Source organism: Nannospalax galili, unplaced genomic scaffold, assembly GCF_000622305.1.
Source record: "Nannospalax galili isolate Female #2095 unplaced genomic scaffold, S.galili_v1.0 scaffold167, whole genome shotgun sequence".
Lineage (NCBI taxonomy): Eukaryota > Metazoa > Chordata > Mammalia > Rodentia > Spalacidae > Nannospalax > Nannospalax galili.
The window spans coordinates 5,126,343-5,147,231 of record NW_008358534.1 but is presented as its reverse complement, the minus strand read 5'-3'; the positions used below and the strand labels follow the sequence as shown (position 1 = coordinate 5,147,231).

General features: G+C 38.5%; 1 protein-coding gene across 4 annotated transcripts in view; it reads right to left on the bottom strand.

Annotated features, from left to right (window-relative positions):
* Positions 1-20,889, bottom strand: part of Fgf13 (fibroblast growth factor 13) — a 577,979-nt gene that overhangs the window by 227,343 nt on the left and 329,747 nt on the right. For 3 of the 4 annotated variants that reach the window (XM_029558019.1, XM_008821789.2, XM_029558020.1), the window contains exon 3: positions 1,079-1,246. The exons of the other annotated variant lie outside the window; for it this stretch is intronic. In XM_029558019.1, coding sequence (XP_029413879.1) covers positions 1,079-1,246 — 168 coding nt within the window. The remainder of the gene's footprint in view (positions 1-1,078; positions 1,247-20,889) is intronic. 4 annotated transcript variants of the gene reach the window in all.

Sequence of the window (20,889 nt, the reverse complement as noted above, 5' to 3'; positions counted from 1 at the left end):
TAAGTATTCCTATAATGTTTCAAAAGGGCAGTTTGAAATAGGAACAAAGTCACTTTTAGAATACATATAAAACATTTATGGAAAAATATACTCCAACTTCCATTGCATAGATAAGTTTTGTTACTTCCACCATTATGCACTATAAAACTACATTGATGTATGGCCAGAAGATAGGCTGCTTTGCAGTAAGAAATTATCACATGCGGTACAATATGCAAAGGTCATTTTGCAAGTTAAAATGTATTCAGATGTCAATAAAATTACCACATTTTATAAGTAACGTGAAAACAGTCCTGTTTGATGCATGCAAAAATATTGGAAAAAGGAATAAAAAAAGTTACTTTGGATATAGATCTGTGACATGGATTGGAATGAATACCTTGTCAATCTGAGTTTAAGTAAACAGCAAGTAGAATTGTCCAAACCTGTACTTGAGCTGAAAAGAAAAGACAAACTCCTCATACTCTCCTTGAAGCATGCATTTCACTATGGCAAAATGCAACTGGGTGTGCATTACATGGGAAGTCTGGGCCTGCTTCAGCGAACTAAGTAGATCATAAGCATTCTTCCACAGCAATGCAGAAGCTGTATGGAGTGGGAAGAGATAGAAAAGTTGAAACAAGCTTCTTATTACTCCCTTTTAGAAGTATCATTCCTCAGCTGACTGCTGCTTCAGGAATGCAAAGTGATGGGAACAGAGTTGGGAAGATGTTGCCTAAGGGAGCAAGCAACTATGACAGCCAAAATGGGGCAGTGTCATGATATCAACTGAAAATGTTTCAGCTGCTAAAAGCAGGAAGCTGCGCTCTGTGCCAGATATATCCGTATTTTACAGTGTCCCATCTGACACTGCATAACACAGTCCCCAGTAAGCCAGGAGCCTCCTACAGCTGTCACAGGGGCCGAACGACACACAGCACACCAGAGGCAACAGAGAGAGAGAGAGAGAGAGAGAGAGAGAGAGAGAGAGAGAGAGAGAGAGAGAGAAGGAAGGAAGGAAGGAAGGAAGGAAGGAAGGAAGGAAGGACGGAAGAGAGAAAGAGAAAACAAGCAAAACACACGTCTGTCGTGCACAAACCTTCAGGCTCTGTGTTCTCTTTGTGGTGTACTTGCTTCAGCGGGCAGCAGAAGATTTCGTGACACTTAGCACGAAATGGGGACTCTTTTTTCTTTAATTCCGCAGATTGGATGGAATCTTGCCGTAACATAATGTATTCCTGTGTGCCAGGGGGGGCGTCATCCAGAACTGTGGTCACCACATAACAAAATGAACTCAAGTTAGAGCTTCATGAAAGCAGTGAACATCTTAAATAAAACTTACTCCCAGGGAAGACTAATGAAACAACATTCCTATGCAAAGATATAAGGTAACACATTTAATACCTTGGCAATTTATTTTAAGGGGTTGAGTTTAAAATACTGAAGTCTTGGGAACATCTAGCTCATAGATTAGATACACTTCCTTGGCTAGTACATGAAAAATTAAAGTGTTAAATCATGTTCACAGTATTAACAGTCATTGATCTAAATCAACACTACATAGAGTTCACATGGTTCAATTTGAGATGTTGTATAAATATTTAGAGGTGAAATTGTCCAATGCCCACCAATAATCACTGAGTTAGCTTATGTTTCATTTCTTCATTTCTTCGTCTGCTTCTGCACAGGACCTGACTTCCAAAATGCCATCTGTGCTTTGACTTCCAAAGGGAACCGAAGCCCTTGTATATATCCTTCAGATGTTTAAAATCACCTAACAGAGACAAGCGGTTGCAACCAAGTGCCTAAAATTCAACAGTGGGACAAAGACCTACATTGCTGAATTGTGGAAGAACAGGGCCCAATTTACTAATTTTGATCTTAGATATATGCTAGGCTACATTGAGTAGTTTTCTTCTTGACTCCTTGTATGTTTCTTAAACAGGAATCTGCTTCATTACTGTTTTTCTCCAGGGAAAAGCCGGATGTCTGTCTTTGCAAGGTCCATCGCTTTCTCTAATCTGAAAAACACCCACCAATGTGGGTGCAAGTTTGATCTGCATTTGCAGAAACAGGGAACATACTGAAGAATGGAGTTTTCTTTCACATCCTTCCCCAATGAGGCCATTCCATTCCACTAGGGTGAGTCAGTGCCTCCAAAGCTGTGATTAATGGCATGCTGACTCATTGTACTCCCCCAAATGCATACACTTAACATGCATTTAAAAGGACTGATAGATACCACCAGCCCATTTCTTACAGGGAGAATAATGGCCATGGTGTAAAAAATAAACAACTTGTGGCTGAATTTAGATAACAACTGAAGGCTCTGTGATTGCCACAGTATTTGAAATTTCATTGGCTGGGGTCACAATGGACTTTAAGAACTTTCTTTCATGTGGGGGGAAATTGTATAAAAAACAATGTGATGTAAAAATTCCTATTATGAGTTAAAACAAGTTCTTGATAGATTGTCTGTATGTGGGATTATTGTCTTCCCTTACAAGTCCTTAAATTATGCAAGAAGATGATGAATATTTTAGTTGCATTTTCCTCTGGAAAATATTATATAGACACACCATCACAGCTTTTCCTGACAGAGAGTTCCTTTCATCTACTAACAGTGTTACTATAACTTCTTAGAATCTTGTTGGTGAGTGCACATGTTTGCTAGCAACAGCTGCTATTGAAAGCATTTGCAACCATTTCCTGCCATGAGCACATAGTTATGATATTATACACACTTATCAAATCCCAGTATCACAGCTGAAAAAAATTCTGGTTTTAGTATCCAAAATATTTAATGAAAGCTCTCCAAATTGGATCTCTTAAAAACACACTCACCATTATATACAACTGAGAAATTCCATTTTTAGACACTGCTACACTGAAAATGTATTTTAAGATTAAAGGACAATTAAAGGCTAAAAAATAAAAATCATGACTTTTGGATAATGCATAGGAAACTTGTTACTAAGAAGCACAAAATAACAGTAAATTGTCTTGCATTTTCGCTGTTCAATACCAACAATGTCACAAATGGGCCTTTCTGGAGATTAATGGTAGACTGAAGCTAATAGCCTTTGGCTGACTTTCCGGACATCAGCTTTATTCAGCTGCTCATTATTTCCCAGAAAATGTCTTATGCTGCCACCATTATTGTTTAATTAGCTACAACTGGTTGTCTATAACTACAACACAGTTCTAGCAAAAGCAACATGCTGACTGATACAAGAGTGAACCCCCAATTCATCATGATGGGCAAAGCATGAAGGTCACCAAAGTTCAGGATAATTGCTTTCCACAAAATTCCTTCCCTTTCCTGTCCTTTCTTCAAATTGAATTTAGCAAGTGCAAAAGGTGCCAAGATGGGAGCTTTTAAGGAGCCATTTGAGTAATAACCACAGGCACAGAACATTTCCTTGGAATTCGTGAACATCTGGGAGTTAATGGCTTTGCTCTGGGTCTCAGGCTGTGTCTAATCAATGCCCCAAACATCACTCAAATCAAGCAAAACAGAAAAAACAATGAAGAGCTTCTCTAACAGTATCTTGGTGTTCTGTTGACCATGAGCTGTAAATACTCTTTATATCCCCCCAACAGAAGTACCATTTCATAAGCAATACCATTTTATGGGTCTATAAAATCTCTGAACTTGAGCCTATTTGGAATGAAGCAATTAAAATTATATTACCAAATTTACTTATTTACTGGACTTCACTTACACAGCTAAGTGTGTAAGTGTGCCTATAACAGAAGCAAAAGAGAAAAGGGACTTCCCAAATGACCCCAGGACTAAGTGGCTCCTGTGGCTCATCCCAATCATAGATTTACCCAATCTTGGGTTAGATGAAAAGTCCTGTAAACCATAGATACTGGATTTTCATAAGGCTTCCTACTGTTTCAGATGGTCAACGTGACCCTTAAGGACAGATAAGTTGCTAAAATATGGTTCATGATTGATTTGTGGATCCAAGGGTCACATCCTTCTTGAAAGGCTGTCAAGCCCCATGAGAATAGTTGCTGATATATAGACTTTTGAGTGGAATTTTAAACTATATATCCAGTGCCCCCAGCCTTGATCACAAAACAAACCCACTCTGGAATAGACTCCCACAGGAGAAGTACAGGTTTGGAGGAGACAAGAGCATACATGCAAACAAACACACACACACACACACACACACACACACACACTAACAGGTGGCATACTCAGACACAGAGGTGACAAAAATAAGTGACTGTAGTGATGGCATGATGTTATGAGTATGCTATATGAAAAGATTAGGTCCCATTACAAAAGGTGGTCTAATGACATCCTTTGAGTAGACCAGACTCCATCTAGATTTGTTTACTGAGCAGCAGCACTGGGCTGACTCTAAAGGATCCTCATTCTTCCATAGACTTCTGAGCAATTATTAAGATCATGGACAGGGTCAGAGAGAAGTCATAGTAAGAGAACAGCATATGATAAGCCTAAGCTTATAGGCCTGACTTAAGATAATCACACTTGTACACATGAATATTCCCATTTCAAATTAGAGCTAAAGCACCAAATCATGGTGAAATGTAGTTATCTATGAAAAATTAAAAATTATAATATACTGTATTTTTGTTAAAGAAGCTAATGCATCTCTCCTATTTTTAGGTAAGTCCAGTTGTATATACATGAAAGATGCATCAATATCTATGGCATTGACTTCATAGAGTTACTACCGTGGCTTACCTTTCAAAGATCGTCCAAAGAAAATTTCCTTAGAGATAATTGAATGTGACTTTATTATCTTAAAATAAAAGGAAAATAAAAACTTAGAAAGGGGAAATGACTGTATAAGCATCACTATGTAAGCTACTGGAAAATCTTGGCCTAGAAGCCAGGCTCTTAGTATGCTGCCTTCAATCCCAAAGTAAAATTACTTTGTAAAACAATCCTTATATTAACACCAGTTAGGTCTGTCAGTATTTCTCACCTTCTAAGTTTCCTTCTTTCTTCAGTGATTTCTTTTCTTTACTCGGACAGAAAAGCAACCAGAAGAAAGATAGGCAACTATTTAGACAATGCCACAAAAGATTCTGGCCCCTACATCAGGCCACTATAATTCTCAATGTTTACTGACTTCAACAAGAAGCAGGTAATAAGACCTCAACTACTTGATGATGATGCTTTCTCCTTTTAAATGAACTATTCACAAAGATGATTCAATATAATTAATGATACATGATTTTGAATCAAAGCAAACCTGAGATCACCAGGGCAGTGGAAATGAATACAGCAATGGGCCTACCAATCAAAGTTATCAGACACATATTAGTGACTCCAGGAAGAAAATATTTTAAGAGCATGTGAAACACTAAATAAGTCAAAATATAGAGATTACCAAATAGCCTCACATATTCAGAAAGAGAGAAGAAAATGAAGTAATTACCACAATTATTCTTCCATGTCTCTGAACACCTGCCATACTGAAAAGTACAAACAACCACAACATATGTTATCGCAACACCTCCATTTTGCCTCCCAGCTATCTACTTCTCCGTATATGATGCTTAGGCTTCACTGGCACAGCAGATGTCATCAAGATGGCAGGCTCAAGTTTGTATATGAGTAACTTAGAAAATTCAGAGAATGAAACAGATTAATGCTAACATTCATCTTATTTGGTGAAACTAATATATATATAGAGAGATATAGATATAGATAGATAGATAGATAGAGATATAGATATTTCTAAACATTTCAGTCAGTTTTCCACCTGTGATCGTCTCCATTCTCCAGGCAAAAACTAGTAGGTCACCCCCTTTTTTTCATCTTCAGGTTATTTTGCTCCTTACATATTACAATGAAATTCAAGCTATGTACCATGGTGTTCTTCCTCCTCATCAATTACGTCACATGCCTTTTTTTTATTGAGACAGGGCCTCACTATGTAAACCAGACTGATCTTAAACTCACAGAGTTGCCTGCCTCTGCCTTCACAAGTGCTGGGATTAAAGGCATAAACTACTACACCAGTTGTATAATCAATAATTATTTTGCCTACATATCCAGTGATCTGTTATCTGGCCTCTTCCCAAGGAATGCAAATTCTAAGATGTCTCACTGTATATTTGGAATCCAGGACATTGTCCTACTCCATAACATTCACTCAAAGAATTTCTAGTTAACCAAATGAAGGATTTCCTCCTTTATGCAGCTTTCCCACAACACTAAGACAAAGGATTAGCTCACTCCTCCAACCCTCAATTTCCACATAATGTTTTAGGAAATTTATCTTGTGATTCCTTGAGATAACTTTATGAGACGCCCCCAAAGAGCAAGAATGCTGTCTTAGTCTTTCGGGGTATCATCCTAATTTTTCCTAATGGTCTTTATCACTTTGAATACAGTAGTTCTATATACACAGAATGAGCCACTTCTAGAGCTAGTCATACCTACCTTGAAGATATGCTTTAGGAGGTTCAGCAAATGACAAAGGACAGCACATAACCTGACTCCCAGCAGATACAAAATCAGTAGGACCGTGAGTGTGAGTGCAATAGATGGAACTGCAGAGAACTGCAGTCTGGTGTTTAGAAAATCAGTATCCCTACCCTGACTCACCACTTTCTGTGTGAGCTATTGAATGCCAGTTCACCTCTCTGAGCCTCAATTTTCTCATTTAAAAAACAGGTTTGTCTACTTTTGACATTTGGAGCCTAATGATTCTGTTGTGAGTGGCTGGCTGCTCTATACACGGAAGGATTTTGAGCTGCTTCTCTGACCACTACTGTCAGATGCTGTCAGTATCTGTCCCAAGTGTGACCAAAAAGAAACTATCTCTGTATATTGCCAAGTCACCAGCATGCCCCACCCACAGAAGTCAAAGACACCTTAGTTGATAATCACTGGAATTAATGATGGGTAAATACTCTCTGGCCTAAACACCCCTTTATAAAGAACCAGCACCAATCCTTAAGCTCTTTTGTGACATGCTCAGCCTCCTGCAAGGGTTCAGCAGTTTTATCTAGAGGAGTTGGACTCATACAGTCAAACCAAAAAAGAGGAAGATGAACTGGTGAGTACTCCCATTATCTAGTGTGTTGACTAACAGAGTGGTACAGCATAAAAGCGTCACTGTTACACAACAGTGGGATCCTTCCACAGTCTAGGGCAAAGGATTTCTCTATTGATTGACACTGTATGACAGTTGTTGAGAACTTTCAGGGCCTTTCTGTAAATAAAAGATTGGTTCTAGTCAACCGAAGTACTGGCTTAAATATAGGTAAGAAGCAAGAAATGGAGGTTGGGAAACTTTCTGACTATGTGTTTTTTTTTTTTATTTTCAACACAGGGTCTCATGAATCTTAGGCTGACCTTGAACTTCCCATACAGCTGAGGATGACTTTGGACTTCAGATCCACTCGCTTCCATCTCAGCAGTGCTGGAACTACTGATTTATAGAGTGCTGAATTTATTCATTTATTTATTTATTTATTATTTATCTTTTTGAGACAGTCTCCCTTTAGCCCTGGCTGGCCTGGAACTCACTGTGTCGACCAGGTTGGCCTTGAACTCACAAAGATCCCTGTGCCTCTGCCTCCTGAGTGCTGGGATTAAAGGTGTGTGTCACCACGCCCAGTGAGTCCATTTTTTTAAGCAAGTGTACCCCTGCTAGAGTTTTTAGCACATGACAGAAATATGTCAAGAACAGAGAAAAGTATGGTCCAGTTTAGAGCACTAAGGATTGCTATATGTCTAAATGTTACTGTTGTAGAAGTAGACATCTTTCTATTAATTTCAATGTTATATCCGTATCTCATTGTATTTCTTTCCTATGAACACTGTTTAAGCCTCGATTCAAAGTAATCATGTATCCACAGTTACTTGCAAAACCTTTTTTAAGGCCAAGGTGACTGAACCTCACTCCATTTCTATTTGTGGAGGTTCAGAGTAGGAGCCAAGAAATCACCTTCTTCGCAAGTTCCCAGGTAGCTGGTGTTAATGCTGGGCAGTTTTCATCTTTGAAGAGCTACTACCTCATGCTATTTATTTTGTCTCTCCAGCTATCTCTGCCAATCTGCAGTCTACTCTACCGAATACAAACAATCTAGAACAGATTCTTGGCTGTGGCTGAATACTAGAACTACCTGGAGCACTTTTAAAACCCAAATATCCATGGTTACATGATACACTAGACACTTCTGGCTGGGACCTGAGCACTGGCAGGTTCCAAAGTTCCTCAGGTGATTTGAGTATATTGCCAGTGCTGAGAATTATCACTTTAAGTAAAGCTTTGTCTCACATTCCACAGTGAAAATTTTGCTCTTCTTTTCCTGGGAAGGGCTCAGGTCTCTGATTAGCTTCTTTCTGTTTCTTCTCATCCTTTATTCAGTGCAGAGATGCCATGTACCCTTGTGTAGTGGAACTTTCTATTGTGCCAAATCACATGGCTGCATATGTCTCTGCACAGCAACATTGTTACAGCTTGAATAACCAAGGTAGATTGCTCAGAGATTCACTATATATACCATGAAATTAACCTTGCCCTGTATTCTAGTTTTTAAAATGACTAACTCTTCACTAGTCAGTTTTATATAACCAAACAGATATAAACTCTATCCTTAATGTCCTTCAAGATCTTGGGGTGGTGAGTACATATACCTTGGGACATATACCTGGCAGTGGACACCTTTTATATCTTTTATGATGCTGCTTCCAACTCACCCTAGAAAGTTTTCTATCAGATTCTATAAAGGCTTCTCACTTTTAAGGTTCAAACAAAGTTGTGTCAAACTTTACATCAGTTGCAAGGTCAGGTCATCCCATGTTTATAAGTACAAAATCATTCTGAAAACTTACAGAGAACCATGTTCGGTACTGTGTTAAATATACCAGACTTTCTTCTATGACATCATGTAAAAGAATATTGGGACCACAATTCCCAGAAATTGTTTCCTCACATATTCTAATTCAGTATTTTAATAGCTGCATATAAGAATCACCTTGGGAGCATTTACAAAGTGTTAATGCTTAGGAATCTTCTCCAGAGATTTGGGTTTAATTGGTTTATGAGTAGGGTTTGGGCCATCATAGTCCAATAAGTTTCCCTGGTGTTTCAAGTGTGCACTAGGGATGACAAGCCAATGAGTCTAACTGGAAAAGAAAAAGACAAATCCATACATATAAGCATAATGAACTGCAAGAAATGTTATTTACCTGAGCAAGGAAGGAAGCACTCCAAAAGAAGCAGGACTTTAAAGTGCCAGGCTCTTTAATCAAGTGTGGAGTAAAAATGGATTACCCAAGGAGAATGTTTCAAAAGCCCTCAGTAGAGTAGGGGACATTAACAAATACCTTATAATCGACCCATAATTTGCAGTCATAGCGCCTGTAGCAAGTACCATCAGCATGATCTTATGCAAATTAGGTATACTTTTTCAAATTTAGTTTTCTCAGCCAAAAAATTAGACCTTTTTTCCATTTTGTTCATTTAAAATATGTTACAAAACAGGCCTCAGTTTAAATAATTTCCACAGTGTCTATTCTATTCTCCAACTAACAGATGCATGCACATAAACTTACTTCTATGACTGAAATTCAACGTCAGAAGCTTTAGTCAATTATTTTGGGCAAACTCATGGTATTAGTTTATAATGCTCATGAAATATCTCTATTTACCAATAAGAGATTGGGGTGTCTGTAAAATGGTAATACGGATGTGCTTGTGAATTTTAAATGGTAGTTTACATATTTTGAGAAGAAAATTACTATGACTTATTTTTAAATGAAGAGTATTTTCCTATTTAAAGAAATGAAGGTGTAAATCAATATATGATTATTTATTGTGACAGGAAATCAATTCTTGTCCTAATGAAGTTCAGATTTTCATTCTAACATCTCAACTTGTGTCTTAAAACAAGTAACAATTATTCAACACAAACGAATGAGGGTATTTGTGATGAAATTTGCCTCCTGTTCTTACCAAAGTTTCAACAAATGTAGAAACTAAATTGACCTTAACAAAAGCAAAAGATGAATGCCCCACCATGAGCCACAGCTGTGGTCTCCTCCTGTTAACTACAGTTGGTCCTCCCGCCCCCCATGAGATAGAGCTTTGGTCTCTTCACATGAGCCTGAATCTTTAGACCCATACCATGAGCCACAGTTCCACATTCCTCTGGCTGATGGTGGAACAGACTAGAGCATGGAGGACTGTCTGATGCTGGGCAACAGTTTCAGTCTTCTTTGAGGGACTACATTCCCTGAAGCTCATTCCCCTGGGGCCCCCATTTGCATCACTCATACTGGGAACAGGGAGGCCTCTCTAATTTTCAGATTCTGGTTTGTGGAGGACTGATTCCCTGGAACAATCTTCTCACCTTGCCCGAGTCCCAGCTGTTGTCTTCATTCCACATGTGGACCCCGATTTTGGAACTCTCCTATTACCAGGAACCAAGAGGTTTTCCGTTATTTTTCTATTTCTCTTCTACAGCCCCAGTGTACCTTTACCTGTGCTTTAATTGAACTTCTGGTGATAAAAGAAACAACTGTCTAGGAAGTTAGAAAATATGAGAGCTATTTTTCAGTTTAGGTCTTAGCACAGTAGAATGGTTATCACTGTGGAGGTTGTTAGACACACAGATTCTCAACCATATTATGTCAACATCAGCAGAATAAGAATCTATATTTTCACAACTTTCTGTCAAGTGACTGCTATGCACACTAAAGCTTGAGCTAAATCTACAGTGGTTGGCACATAGTCTTAGAGTTAGTATTAGATGTCCGTTCCTCCCCTTCTCTCCTGAGACCATTCACAGAAACACAACTATTAAGCAAGGGAAACAGAGCATATGCTACATACTGTGCTACACCAAGCAAGCAAATTTTCTACATTTTGCAGGTAACTAAACTGCATTACAATATTGAATGCCTAAGACAGTTGTTTTAATTATTAGAAAACATGTGAGTAGAAGCATTCAGCACCATGTCCATGTTTGATATCCCATAATATTAAAATTAACGAAGGCTAAATGTGAGCTAACACTGAAGGTATGTTTCCTAAGGAAAAAAAAGTGTCAATCACTTATATTCTTACTGCTACTGCAAAGCCAAAGTCTTCACTGCCATTTCAGAGCAAAAGCACAGGGGTTGATCCACATAAGAAAAAAAAAAGATGTCTATACAACTCGTAGATTTTGGTAATTGACTGACAAGCCACATTTCTTTCAAGATACAATCTGGAGTTCTTTGAAAATAATTGTCACTGGCTGCACTGAAAATTTGTATTTGGTCTCACTTGTTTGCTCATTATTGCAAGGTGCTGCTGGCTATAGTGTTCTAGCACTGAAGCACCTAGCTTATCTTAAAAGATTGCTTACACAGGGCTGGAGAGATGGCTCAGTGCTTAAGAGCACTGACTGCTCTTGCAGAGGACCCAGGTTTGATTCCCAGCACCCACATGGTGGCTATGAACTGTCCTTAGCTCCAGTTCCAGGGAAATCCAAAGCCCTCTTCTGACCTCCTTCTGCAGAATTGCACAACACAGGTGCACTCATGTACATGCAGGCAATACACTCATACACATAAAAATTTTTAAAAATAATAAAATATTTTTTATAAAGATTGCTTACACATTGATTCTAGTCATTTTTTTTTTTGCATGAAATCCTTGCACCATTATGGAGGTCACAGGCATCATTCAACAAGAAGATTCTCAGAAAACTTAGTGGCCTGTTCATGTTGTTCCACTTTCCCCTAAAGAGCACGTTTGTGTGTGTATGTGTGTGTATGTGTGTGCACATGTGTGTGTGTGTAGAAAAAAATGCCTTCGCTTTAAAAACTATTACTACAGAAGCTCCAGCTAGGTTCAGAGAATAATATCATATCTATTCAAAGAAACCTCCTTGCCTTGAATCTTCTCGGCCTTTGATCTTAAGACCTTTTTCAGGCAATATTACAGGCTAAATTGCTAGAGGAAGGCTATTTTCTCCTTTCAGCCCTGTCCATTTTTAGAGCACTGAATCTCAGAAGAGTATGGTTTCCATGCCAATATACTCCAGAGTAAGTTTATCAAGCCCTCCAATACCACCTTCCCGAAGTCATATTACTCCACACCACAATGCCTCAGAGGGCAGGCTACAAGGATCCTTCGCTAATTCTCCACATGATTGCATTCAGGCTTGTACTGCAAGGTTTTCAACCTGAGCCAAATCTCACAGGCTAAGGGAGATGTGTGGTGCTGGTAGCCATTGCAATTTGCCTGGACTGTCTTATTAGCTAAGAAAAGCAAGCCTCATGGGTTCTTCTGGCTACCAGTCATTGCTTTGCCCCCATGACTGGAAAATTAGACTGCAATGTTGGTAAACATATATGACTGGGAGAATGGCAGGTGCCATCAAGCTTACCCCACTTCTTCATAACCATTCCCTGATTCATGTAACCAGCAAATACATTTTACTTGATTAATTAGGGAACACCCTTATTTCCAAGAAATTTGCTTTCTGTCATGCTCTGGTCAGTATTCTCTTCTTATACGTGTTTCTTTCATGACTTCTGGCTTCCCTCCACGCCCTGTGGCACTGCTTTAAAAATTCACCTGAGTACATTAGTATCTGTCCCAACTGAGTCTTTCACAGGGACCATAAAAAATGTACCAACACATAAGCTGATCTTTAAAACTTACCTTTTAAGGGCTCTGAAATAATGTGAATGCCACGTGGCTTTATGTATCCCTGCAGTCCATGTGCTTTGACTCCGCTAATGATTTAGAAGAGTGGTTAAAAGAAGGAAAAGGCTCTTTCTGTTGATCAAAGCATTAGACCAGCTCCCCTTTTTTCATTTAAAATATATACCCATTAAATCGATCTCTCCCTATTTAGTCACAAAGTGTACTCAAACTCATCAAAAGGCAGTTAGTTCAATTTGGCTTCAGTATCATATTCATCAATTTGCAAGCTCAAATAGTCCCCAATACCTCCAGGAAATACAGTTTTTTTTAACATATATGCCATGGAATTAATCCTCCTTAAATTGTTAATAGAAGCACAGATTTAGCTAATGGAACATTACTCCAATTAAATAATTGAGATTCGCAAAATAATTCAAATAAAGAAACATTCCAATTAAGTGGGTGCTTTTCTTTGCAGCCATATCTGCTATAGTTTCCTACACCACACTCAGTAAACAGAGTTAGCAATTCTTAAGAAGGCTGTCCCTGCTGGGGACTCAAATGGAAGAATAGGTTGTGCCTGGTTAGAATCCATTTGAGAGGAATTTTAAAGCAAATGGCATTTTAGTTTGTTTACACTTGGCAGCATTTCGTTTTTAAGGAAAAGACTTTATGGTTATTTTAAAAGCCTCAAGCCATCAAACATCCTTAAAAAAGCATGTAATGATTTAGGTGTAAATGAATCATAAACACTTAGATTTAACTTCACTCTCATTCTCTGTAAATCCATCTGGTTAACTGTGGCTTTAGCAAATGAGCACCTAGTCTCCTTTATCCCATTAACTAACGGTAAGGCCCTCCAAGGTACAGTCTGAATGGGATTAGTTCTCAGATTTAAAACATGTAAAATCACTTTAATAATGAAATGAATTTCCTGATACATACTACCGATTTCACAAATCATATCTGATATTTAAAGCAATCCATGACTCGGGTAATATTGTTCCTATTTAACACAGAAAATTAGAATGACAAAGAGATTAAGGGACAAATTCCAAGTAACTCAACTACCAAGATGCAGAGCTGGCTTTTATGCCAAGGCTCCTAAGCCTCCACAGGCTATACTGTACCCAGTGCATCGTGTTCCATTCTTGCTTGAGTATCTGTCGGAGGTTGAATGATGGCCATTATAAAAGGCCCATATTGTAATCCCTGGAAGCCATATCGCTACAGTCTTAAGGTTGCCAGTGAAATTCAAGTTGCTCAACAGTTGGTTTTTACATGAGGGAAACAGATTTTTCAGGTAAACCCAATGTAATCATATGAAGTTTATTCACTTTTGATTTCAAAATAAACATACAAGAGTAGGATTTATTATGACATCTTCATGCATACACATCATTTGCTTTGCTCATAATTGACCCACATTACCCTTCTTTGTACTATACACCTGCTAACAAATAACTTCCTATTGAGCAAAAGTTTCTAACTCAATTGAAAAACAATTTTCTACTTTTGCTTTCATTTCCTGTGCTTTGGTGGTATTATCTGAAATTCTTTGACCATTCGTCTGTTTTAAAGTCTGTTCTTTCTCAATTTTTCCTGGAAATTTCATAGTTTTGGATCTTACATTTGAGTCTTTGGTACATTTTAAGTAATATTCTATGTGGTGTGTGTGTGTGTGTGTGTGTGTGTGTGTGTGTGTGTTTAAACATTGATATCTCCTATAATGGTTAACTTTAATTGTCAACTTCACACCACAACCTAGAATCATCTGGGAGGAGAGTCTCAATAAGGGGCTGTCTACACTGGGTTGGCTTTGGGGCATGTCTGTACAGGATTGTCTCAAGTAAACTGATGTGGGAAAACCCAGACAATTATGCATTGCAGTATTCCTTGGGCAGCAGATCCTAGACTATATGCATATAGAGATGAAACTGAGCACAAGAAGCATGTGTGAATTTTCTTCTTGTGAGTTTCTCACATGCTCTTGATTGTGGATGTGATATGACTAGCTGCTTCAAGTTCTGGCCTTGACTACCCTTCAGTAAAGGACTGTAACCTGGAATTTTAAGCAGTATAAGCTATTTCTCCCCTAAGTTGCTTTTGTCAGGACATTTTATCACAGCAACAAAAATGAAACGAAAGTACGTCCTAAGAGGGAAAATGTGGGACATTTCTTTTTCCAAGATTAGCTTTTTGACTTAACATGATGATTTCTAGTCCCATCTATTTTCCTATAAATGACATAGACTTTTAAAATCAAATGAAAAGCCTAGAATAGTGGGTCTGAGATATTAAAGAGCAACAGAAAGGAGAGACTAACAGTGAAAGAGAACATACTCTGTAATTTCTGGCTCTGAAGATATACAAAGGGGTCATGAGCCAGAGAATACACATAGCCTGTAGATGCTGGGAATGGTCATATTTTGACAGTGAGCAAAGAAACTGAGATCTCTCTCTTATAAGAAACTGAATTCTGCTAATGAAGAAAATGAGAACAAGAAAAAAATTCTCCCCTAGATCCTCCATTAAAGAAATGAAGCACTGCCAAGACTTTAATTTTGGCCTGGAAAGATATGTGTATGATTTATGACCTACAGAAATGTAAGGTAATCAATTGTGTTGTTTAAACTATTACGTTCGTGGTATTTGTTCCAGCACCATAGCCAAATAATACGATATTCAAACCTTCCCTCTAAAATGCCAATGGTTTTTAAAGCTGTCTATATTTATTTTAACATGTAGAATCAAATAATGTATGTGTACTTCACATGTTCAACATCTTTTAAAAAGTTTATTTTTATTATTTTATGTGTATGAGTTTTTTGTCTGCAGGTATGTAAATGCAACCCCACATGCATGCCATACCCACAGAAGCTGGAAGAGGGCATCAGGTCCCTCTGGAATTGGGGTTACAGGGGTTTCTTGGCTGCCATGTGGGTCCTGGGAACCAAACCAGAGTCCTCTGCAAGAGCAGCCAGTGCTCTTAATCATTGAGACATCTCTGCAACTCATTTTCGACATCTTAACCCAAGAACAAAGCGTACATATTCAAAGGGTCTTACTTTCTACTTCCTATCATAGCAGGACCTTCTCACATTCTTATAACAAGTATTTCCTTGTACCTTATTATATGCCTCATAGTATGTGAACTCCAGAATATACAGTGCATAGGAAAATGAATAGCTAAAATCCCTGGTCCTCATGGAGCTTATACTGTGGTACAATGATGATGGAGCTAATAAATCTGGTAAGATGAGGATGCCAAGTATTTTTGAGTTACCATTGAGAAGAAAGCCTCTGTGAACTGCTGCTAGACTCATGCAAGTAAGAAGTAAATTTTATGAGTTAAGCTTCTGATATGCCAGCTATCTTTCTGTTGTTACAGTATCATCTAGTATAACTGAAATCATATAGAAGACCTCACTAGGAAGGAGACGCCATGGCAGAGAACTTGAAGAAATGTAGAAGAGAGTGAGCCATGGAGCTATCCAGGGGAAGCCAAAATGTGAGGGATCCAAAATGTGAAGATTTGAGATCACAGTGTGAAAATGAAGGAGGTTGGTATGGCTTGGACCAAGACACTGATGGAGATGATTCTGAAATGAGGTAGGGGCAGCAATAGAATGGAAAACCTACCCATATAGACCATCAATAGATTACTTATAATTCTTAACATATTGTAAATGCTATATAAATTGTTGTGTTGTAATATTTATAGAATGACAAAAAGAAAAGTTGTATTTGCCATTTTTTAAACAGATGGGGGTCTAATTTAGTCCAGTCTGGCCTCAGACTCACTAGATAGCTGAGATTAGCCTTGAACTTATCTTCCTACCTCAGCTTCCCAAGTGTTGATATTACAAGCATGCACCAATATGGGCTTTGTCTGTTTATTTGGATTTATTTAAAAGCAAGATCTCAAGTTGCAGCCCAGGCTGGTCTGGAAATCACTATATAACCCAGGTTAGCCTTGATGTCATAGAAATCTTTATCCCTCAGCCTCCTAAAATCTGGGATTACATATGCCAGTCACTATGCCCAGCTTTCAGATGCCATTAAATTTTTTAACCTACAGTTTGCTGAATCTGTAATTTAGAACCTGTAGGTACAGAACCCAGAGATATGGAGGTCCATCCACATTTTTCTTTTGCCTTTATGTCCAAGATTCTACCAAACGAATATAACACTTGAAGTGCTACTCAGGGAAAGGAATGATGTAAAGAGTGATTTTGAGTCCAGGTGCATGGGCTCCAGATCAAGTCAAGTAATTTTCTTCATTGTACAAGCCATATTACTTGTGTGGATCTAGATATATTCATGTGGAATGGACCAGATGTTTATAAAGATTTTTTTTTACTGTTTATAAGGAGATAAGAGTTGTTTCCCTCGCCTTGATATTTTCTTCATTATGAAGCTAACTAGCATTACACTGCTGTTGTTCTTGGGCTGTATGATTCGCTGTTTGGGTAAAGTGGTAGACTAGTGAGGTTTTAAGAGAAACTAACAGTCCTAGCAGGGCTCTTGCACTGTCTCATTCTCTACTGCAGTCACCTTACTACAGAAAGTATGTGTTCCAGTCTGTTCCTTTATGTCTTAAAAGTTTATAGGGAGAAGGCCCAAGACAGGTACATGGCTAGAAAGGAATACAAAGTTCTGCTGTGAATGAATAGTCTATAGCCTGGGGGTTCTGCCTATTCAATTCTGGTTGTTCTTACTAGCTCATTGAGATAAATGCATCTTTCTCTAGTGCTTGCTTTAGTTGGAATAATGGTGATAGTCTGCTTTCTATTCACCTTTCTCATTTGATTTGTTTCTTCCTTTATTCACAGCTTGGGCAGAGGAATTTGAAAAGTGTTAAGGGTTTACACAAACACAAACAAACACAGACACACAAAGACACACACACACATACATACACACACACGCCATCTCTCAGCAGTATGTGCGTATTTGTGACTGTTCAGAATTCTGGCCTTCTCAGTACTGAATCTGCCTATAACTTCTACAGAATGTGAAGCTCTACTGACCAGTCTGACTCTGACTAACTGTTTTTCATGATCAATACAATATCAGGAACTCTTCAGTACTAAGCAAGGAGGAAACCAAACAGAGCAAAGAAAAGAGAGACAGAGAGAAGGCAGGGGAGAGATGAGTGAATGGTGGTTTGTACCTTCACAGATGGAAGAAGGAAGGCATCACGTTAATTTAAAAATTGACTGCGTGGAAAAAACTGGTTATTGACAAGTCCCACAGGAATATCTGTCAAAAGCCTTGCTTCAAAAGCAGCAGTAAGGTGCTAGGGAAAGATAATGCAGGACGTACATGGGCAAGAGGACATTAATGCAAGGAGCAAACATATCCATGAAGCCATTCTTCTTGAACTGCATTAGTTGTTAATTGCAAGTATCCACACTAGGAACATCATGAACATCCTGAATCTGACCTCTCTGCCTTTTACCGATGGCCCTGCCAGGTAGACCCCACTGATTTGCCTACAGTTTTTGCACTAATTAGATGCATACTGGAAAAAAATGTTTCTTTAGGGATTGCTTCTTTGTATTTTCTAGGAATTAGAGTGGGCCACTCTTCATGAACTTCAAACACGATAGCTGGAGTTGTAAAAAGCATTTCTCAGTTCTCATACTAAAGAAGGCTCTCTCCTTTCTCCCTAATGGGTAGCTAACTGAAGTTCAAGACTGCTGGCAAGAAAGCCAGGACAAAGGTTCCCATAAATTCTGTACTAGCCAATTAGGTATTTTCTGGGTAATGGAAGAGATGCCTTTAATGTTCTTATGAAATACAGAAAAATCAAAATTGTTTGAGAGTTGTCTGGGGAGAGTTCTTTCTTTCCGATCTTTTCTCTTCCATGTCTTTGTGTAACACATGTTTAACTGCCAACCTCTCAGAGAACAGCACAATATAGATGAGATATTATCAGGTTCTTGAGAAGTCACTTGACTCAAATCCCTATCTAGCAGAGACTTCTCCATGTGACGCTATGGCAACCATGAAAAAAAATGTTTAGGGCTGAGAACAACATAGGCCATACTCAACTCTAAGAAGCAATAGAGATCAACAATTCAAGTGTATGCAACTTTGTGTACTGAACACTTTTAGCAAGCCATTCTTTCATTCCCTTTGCACAGTGGGAAACTTTGGGAGTCCTTTGTCAAATTTTTGGGAAGCATAGCAGGAATGTGACTCTCTTTCTAAAGTGTCCATAGTTAAAGTGATTACAATGAATTCTGGAATGCATGCTTGCATGGCATGTGCCAAGTGCTTTATACACTAAGTTATTTCTCCGGAGGAAGTGATGGAAGCAAGTAGATGGAAGAGACAACAGGCATGTAGCCAAGCCCATCCGATAGAATCCAGGAAGTGGAAGTCTCTTGCCTATGCTCCTGACTTCATCTTCACTCCTTTGCTCCCAGTTGGGGTGACTTTTGCTTTTATTTACCCAGTACCTCACAGATTTTACATGGTATAAATCACTGTAACATACTTAAATGTATGGTTGTTCACCAATGGGTGCACTAAACGGTTTGAGAAAAGCATCTCCAACTCACCCCTGACTTAAGTTCACATAAATAGTAGGAACTGGATGGCACAAGGTTTGATAATTGTATTAGCCCAGTTTCTCAGAGGAAAGCCATACAATTAGTAGAGAATAGCTTTGTGTATGAATGTACCTGGCAATATTTGTTCAAGTAATATTCTAGGTATGTCTGTCATGTGTATGGGAGTGGTTTTCAAATCATTGAAAACAGAAAGATTGATAACTCCTAAGAAAGGAAGGACTATACTTGTCTGATACATTTGTAACTATGTTGTCAGCTTTCCTTGGTCTTGGAGTTTAGGAGTTTGGACTGATACAGCATTTCTCTTTGAGTCTCCAGATTTCCAGCTGACAATAAAGATCTCAGAATTCTTCTGCCTCCATAATCATGTTATACTTAATTCCACATAATCTGTCTAACACACACACACACACACACACACACACACACACACACACACCCCATATCCTATTTACCGTGTTTCTCTACAGAAAGACAATGAAGGCAAACACCTGTGATGATAAGTTTCAGGATATGAAGGAACAATTTGCCCATTTGTTCAACTAAAGTTTTTTTTACTCTTTCTTTTTGCTACCCTAAAGAAGAGGTAACCCTAAGATCTTTTAAGGATTAGATACAAGCTCCCAAATACTTTCAACACGTTTGACCTTTGGAACAGAGTATGTTGCTAAGACGTGCAAGGACATTTTGACTTTTAGCAAAGAAACTGGCTACTTTTCTTTGGGGTCTTTTTACCCTAACTGCCTAGCCATTTCCTACCTCCTATTCTCATCTCACCATCCTCTAAAGAGGTTACCCAAATTGTCAATAGGGAATAGGGATGCAGACCGCTCTGGCTTCTTCCATGCTGAACGGGGACTTAGGGTGAGGCAATTAGAGTACCCTTTTAGTGGGTCTATCTAAAAGACTCCCAAATTGCATAACTCTCATCTCTAAGGGGAAAAGACTGTCCTTGAATCTTGAATACAAGCCGTGAAGGAGAAGTAAATGCAAGAGTAATTAGTATTACAAGTTTTAGCAGGGAACTAGGATAGTCAGAACAGGGCAATTTTCAAATGTTCATATGACAGTCCATTGGAATTTCTTGACAGGGGCTTCCAAAAGCATCCTTCTATTGAGTTCCTCCCCATTTCTCTTTTGACTCCCAAGGTGGAACTCTAGAGTGATAGATTCAGGATTTGCTTTCAGGTATTTTGATAGCTGATGTCATCATTAGAATCAGTGTCAGTTCCCTCTCAAAGGCTCCTAGATAGGTGGAGAAAACAAATTTATCCATCATTTTAGAACAATAGCTGGTTGTCTCCCTTAGCTACAGGTGGGCACTACAGTATTGGACACCAAGTTTTGAAGTCTTACATCTGAGCAGCACTTTCTAGTTAGGAACATAATCATCAATGAGAAATAATTGTCTAAATAAATTTTTATATAGGCTTCAGCCTAATGAGCCTAATGTCTGGGAAGTGTAATCCCTTGAACTCTTAAAGAAATATGCTGGTGACTTTACTCTTTGGTTATACTTTCCTTTTGGGTGCTTTAACACCATAAAATTGGCCCAAATAAATCAATTTATATTTATACTTAAGGTTGTTTGAGGATTTGTTTCTCAGGAGTCACATGGGCTTTGGAGGAGCCCCTGGCTCCTTTCTTTTACCAGTTCCATCTATGTGAAGATAAGTCAA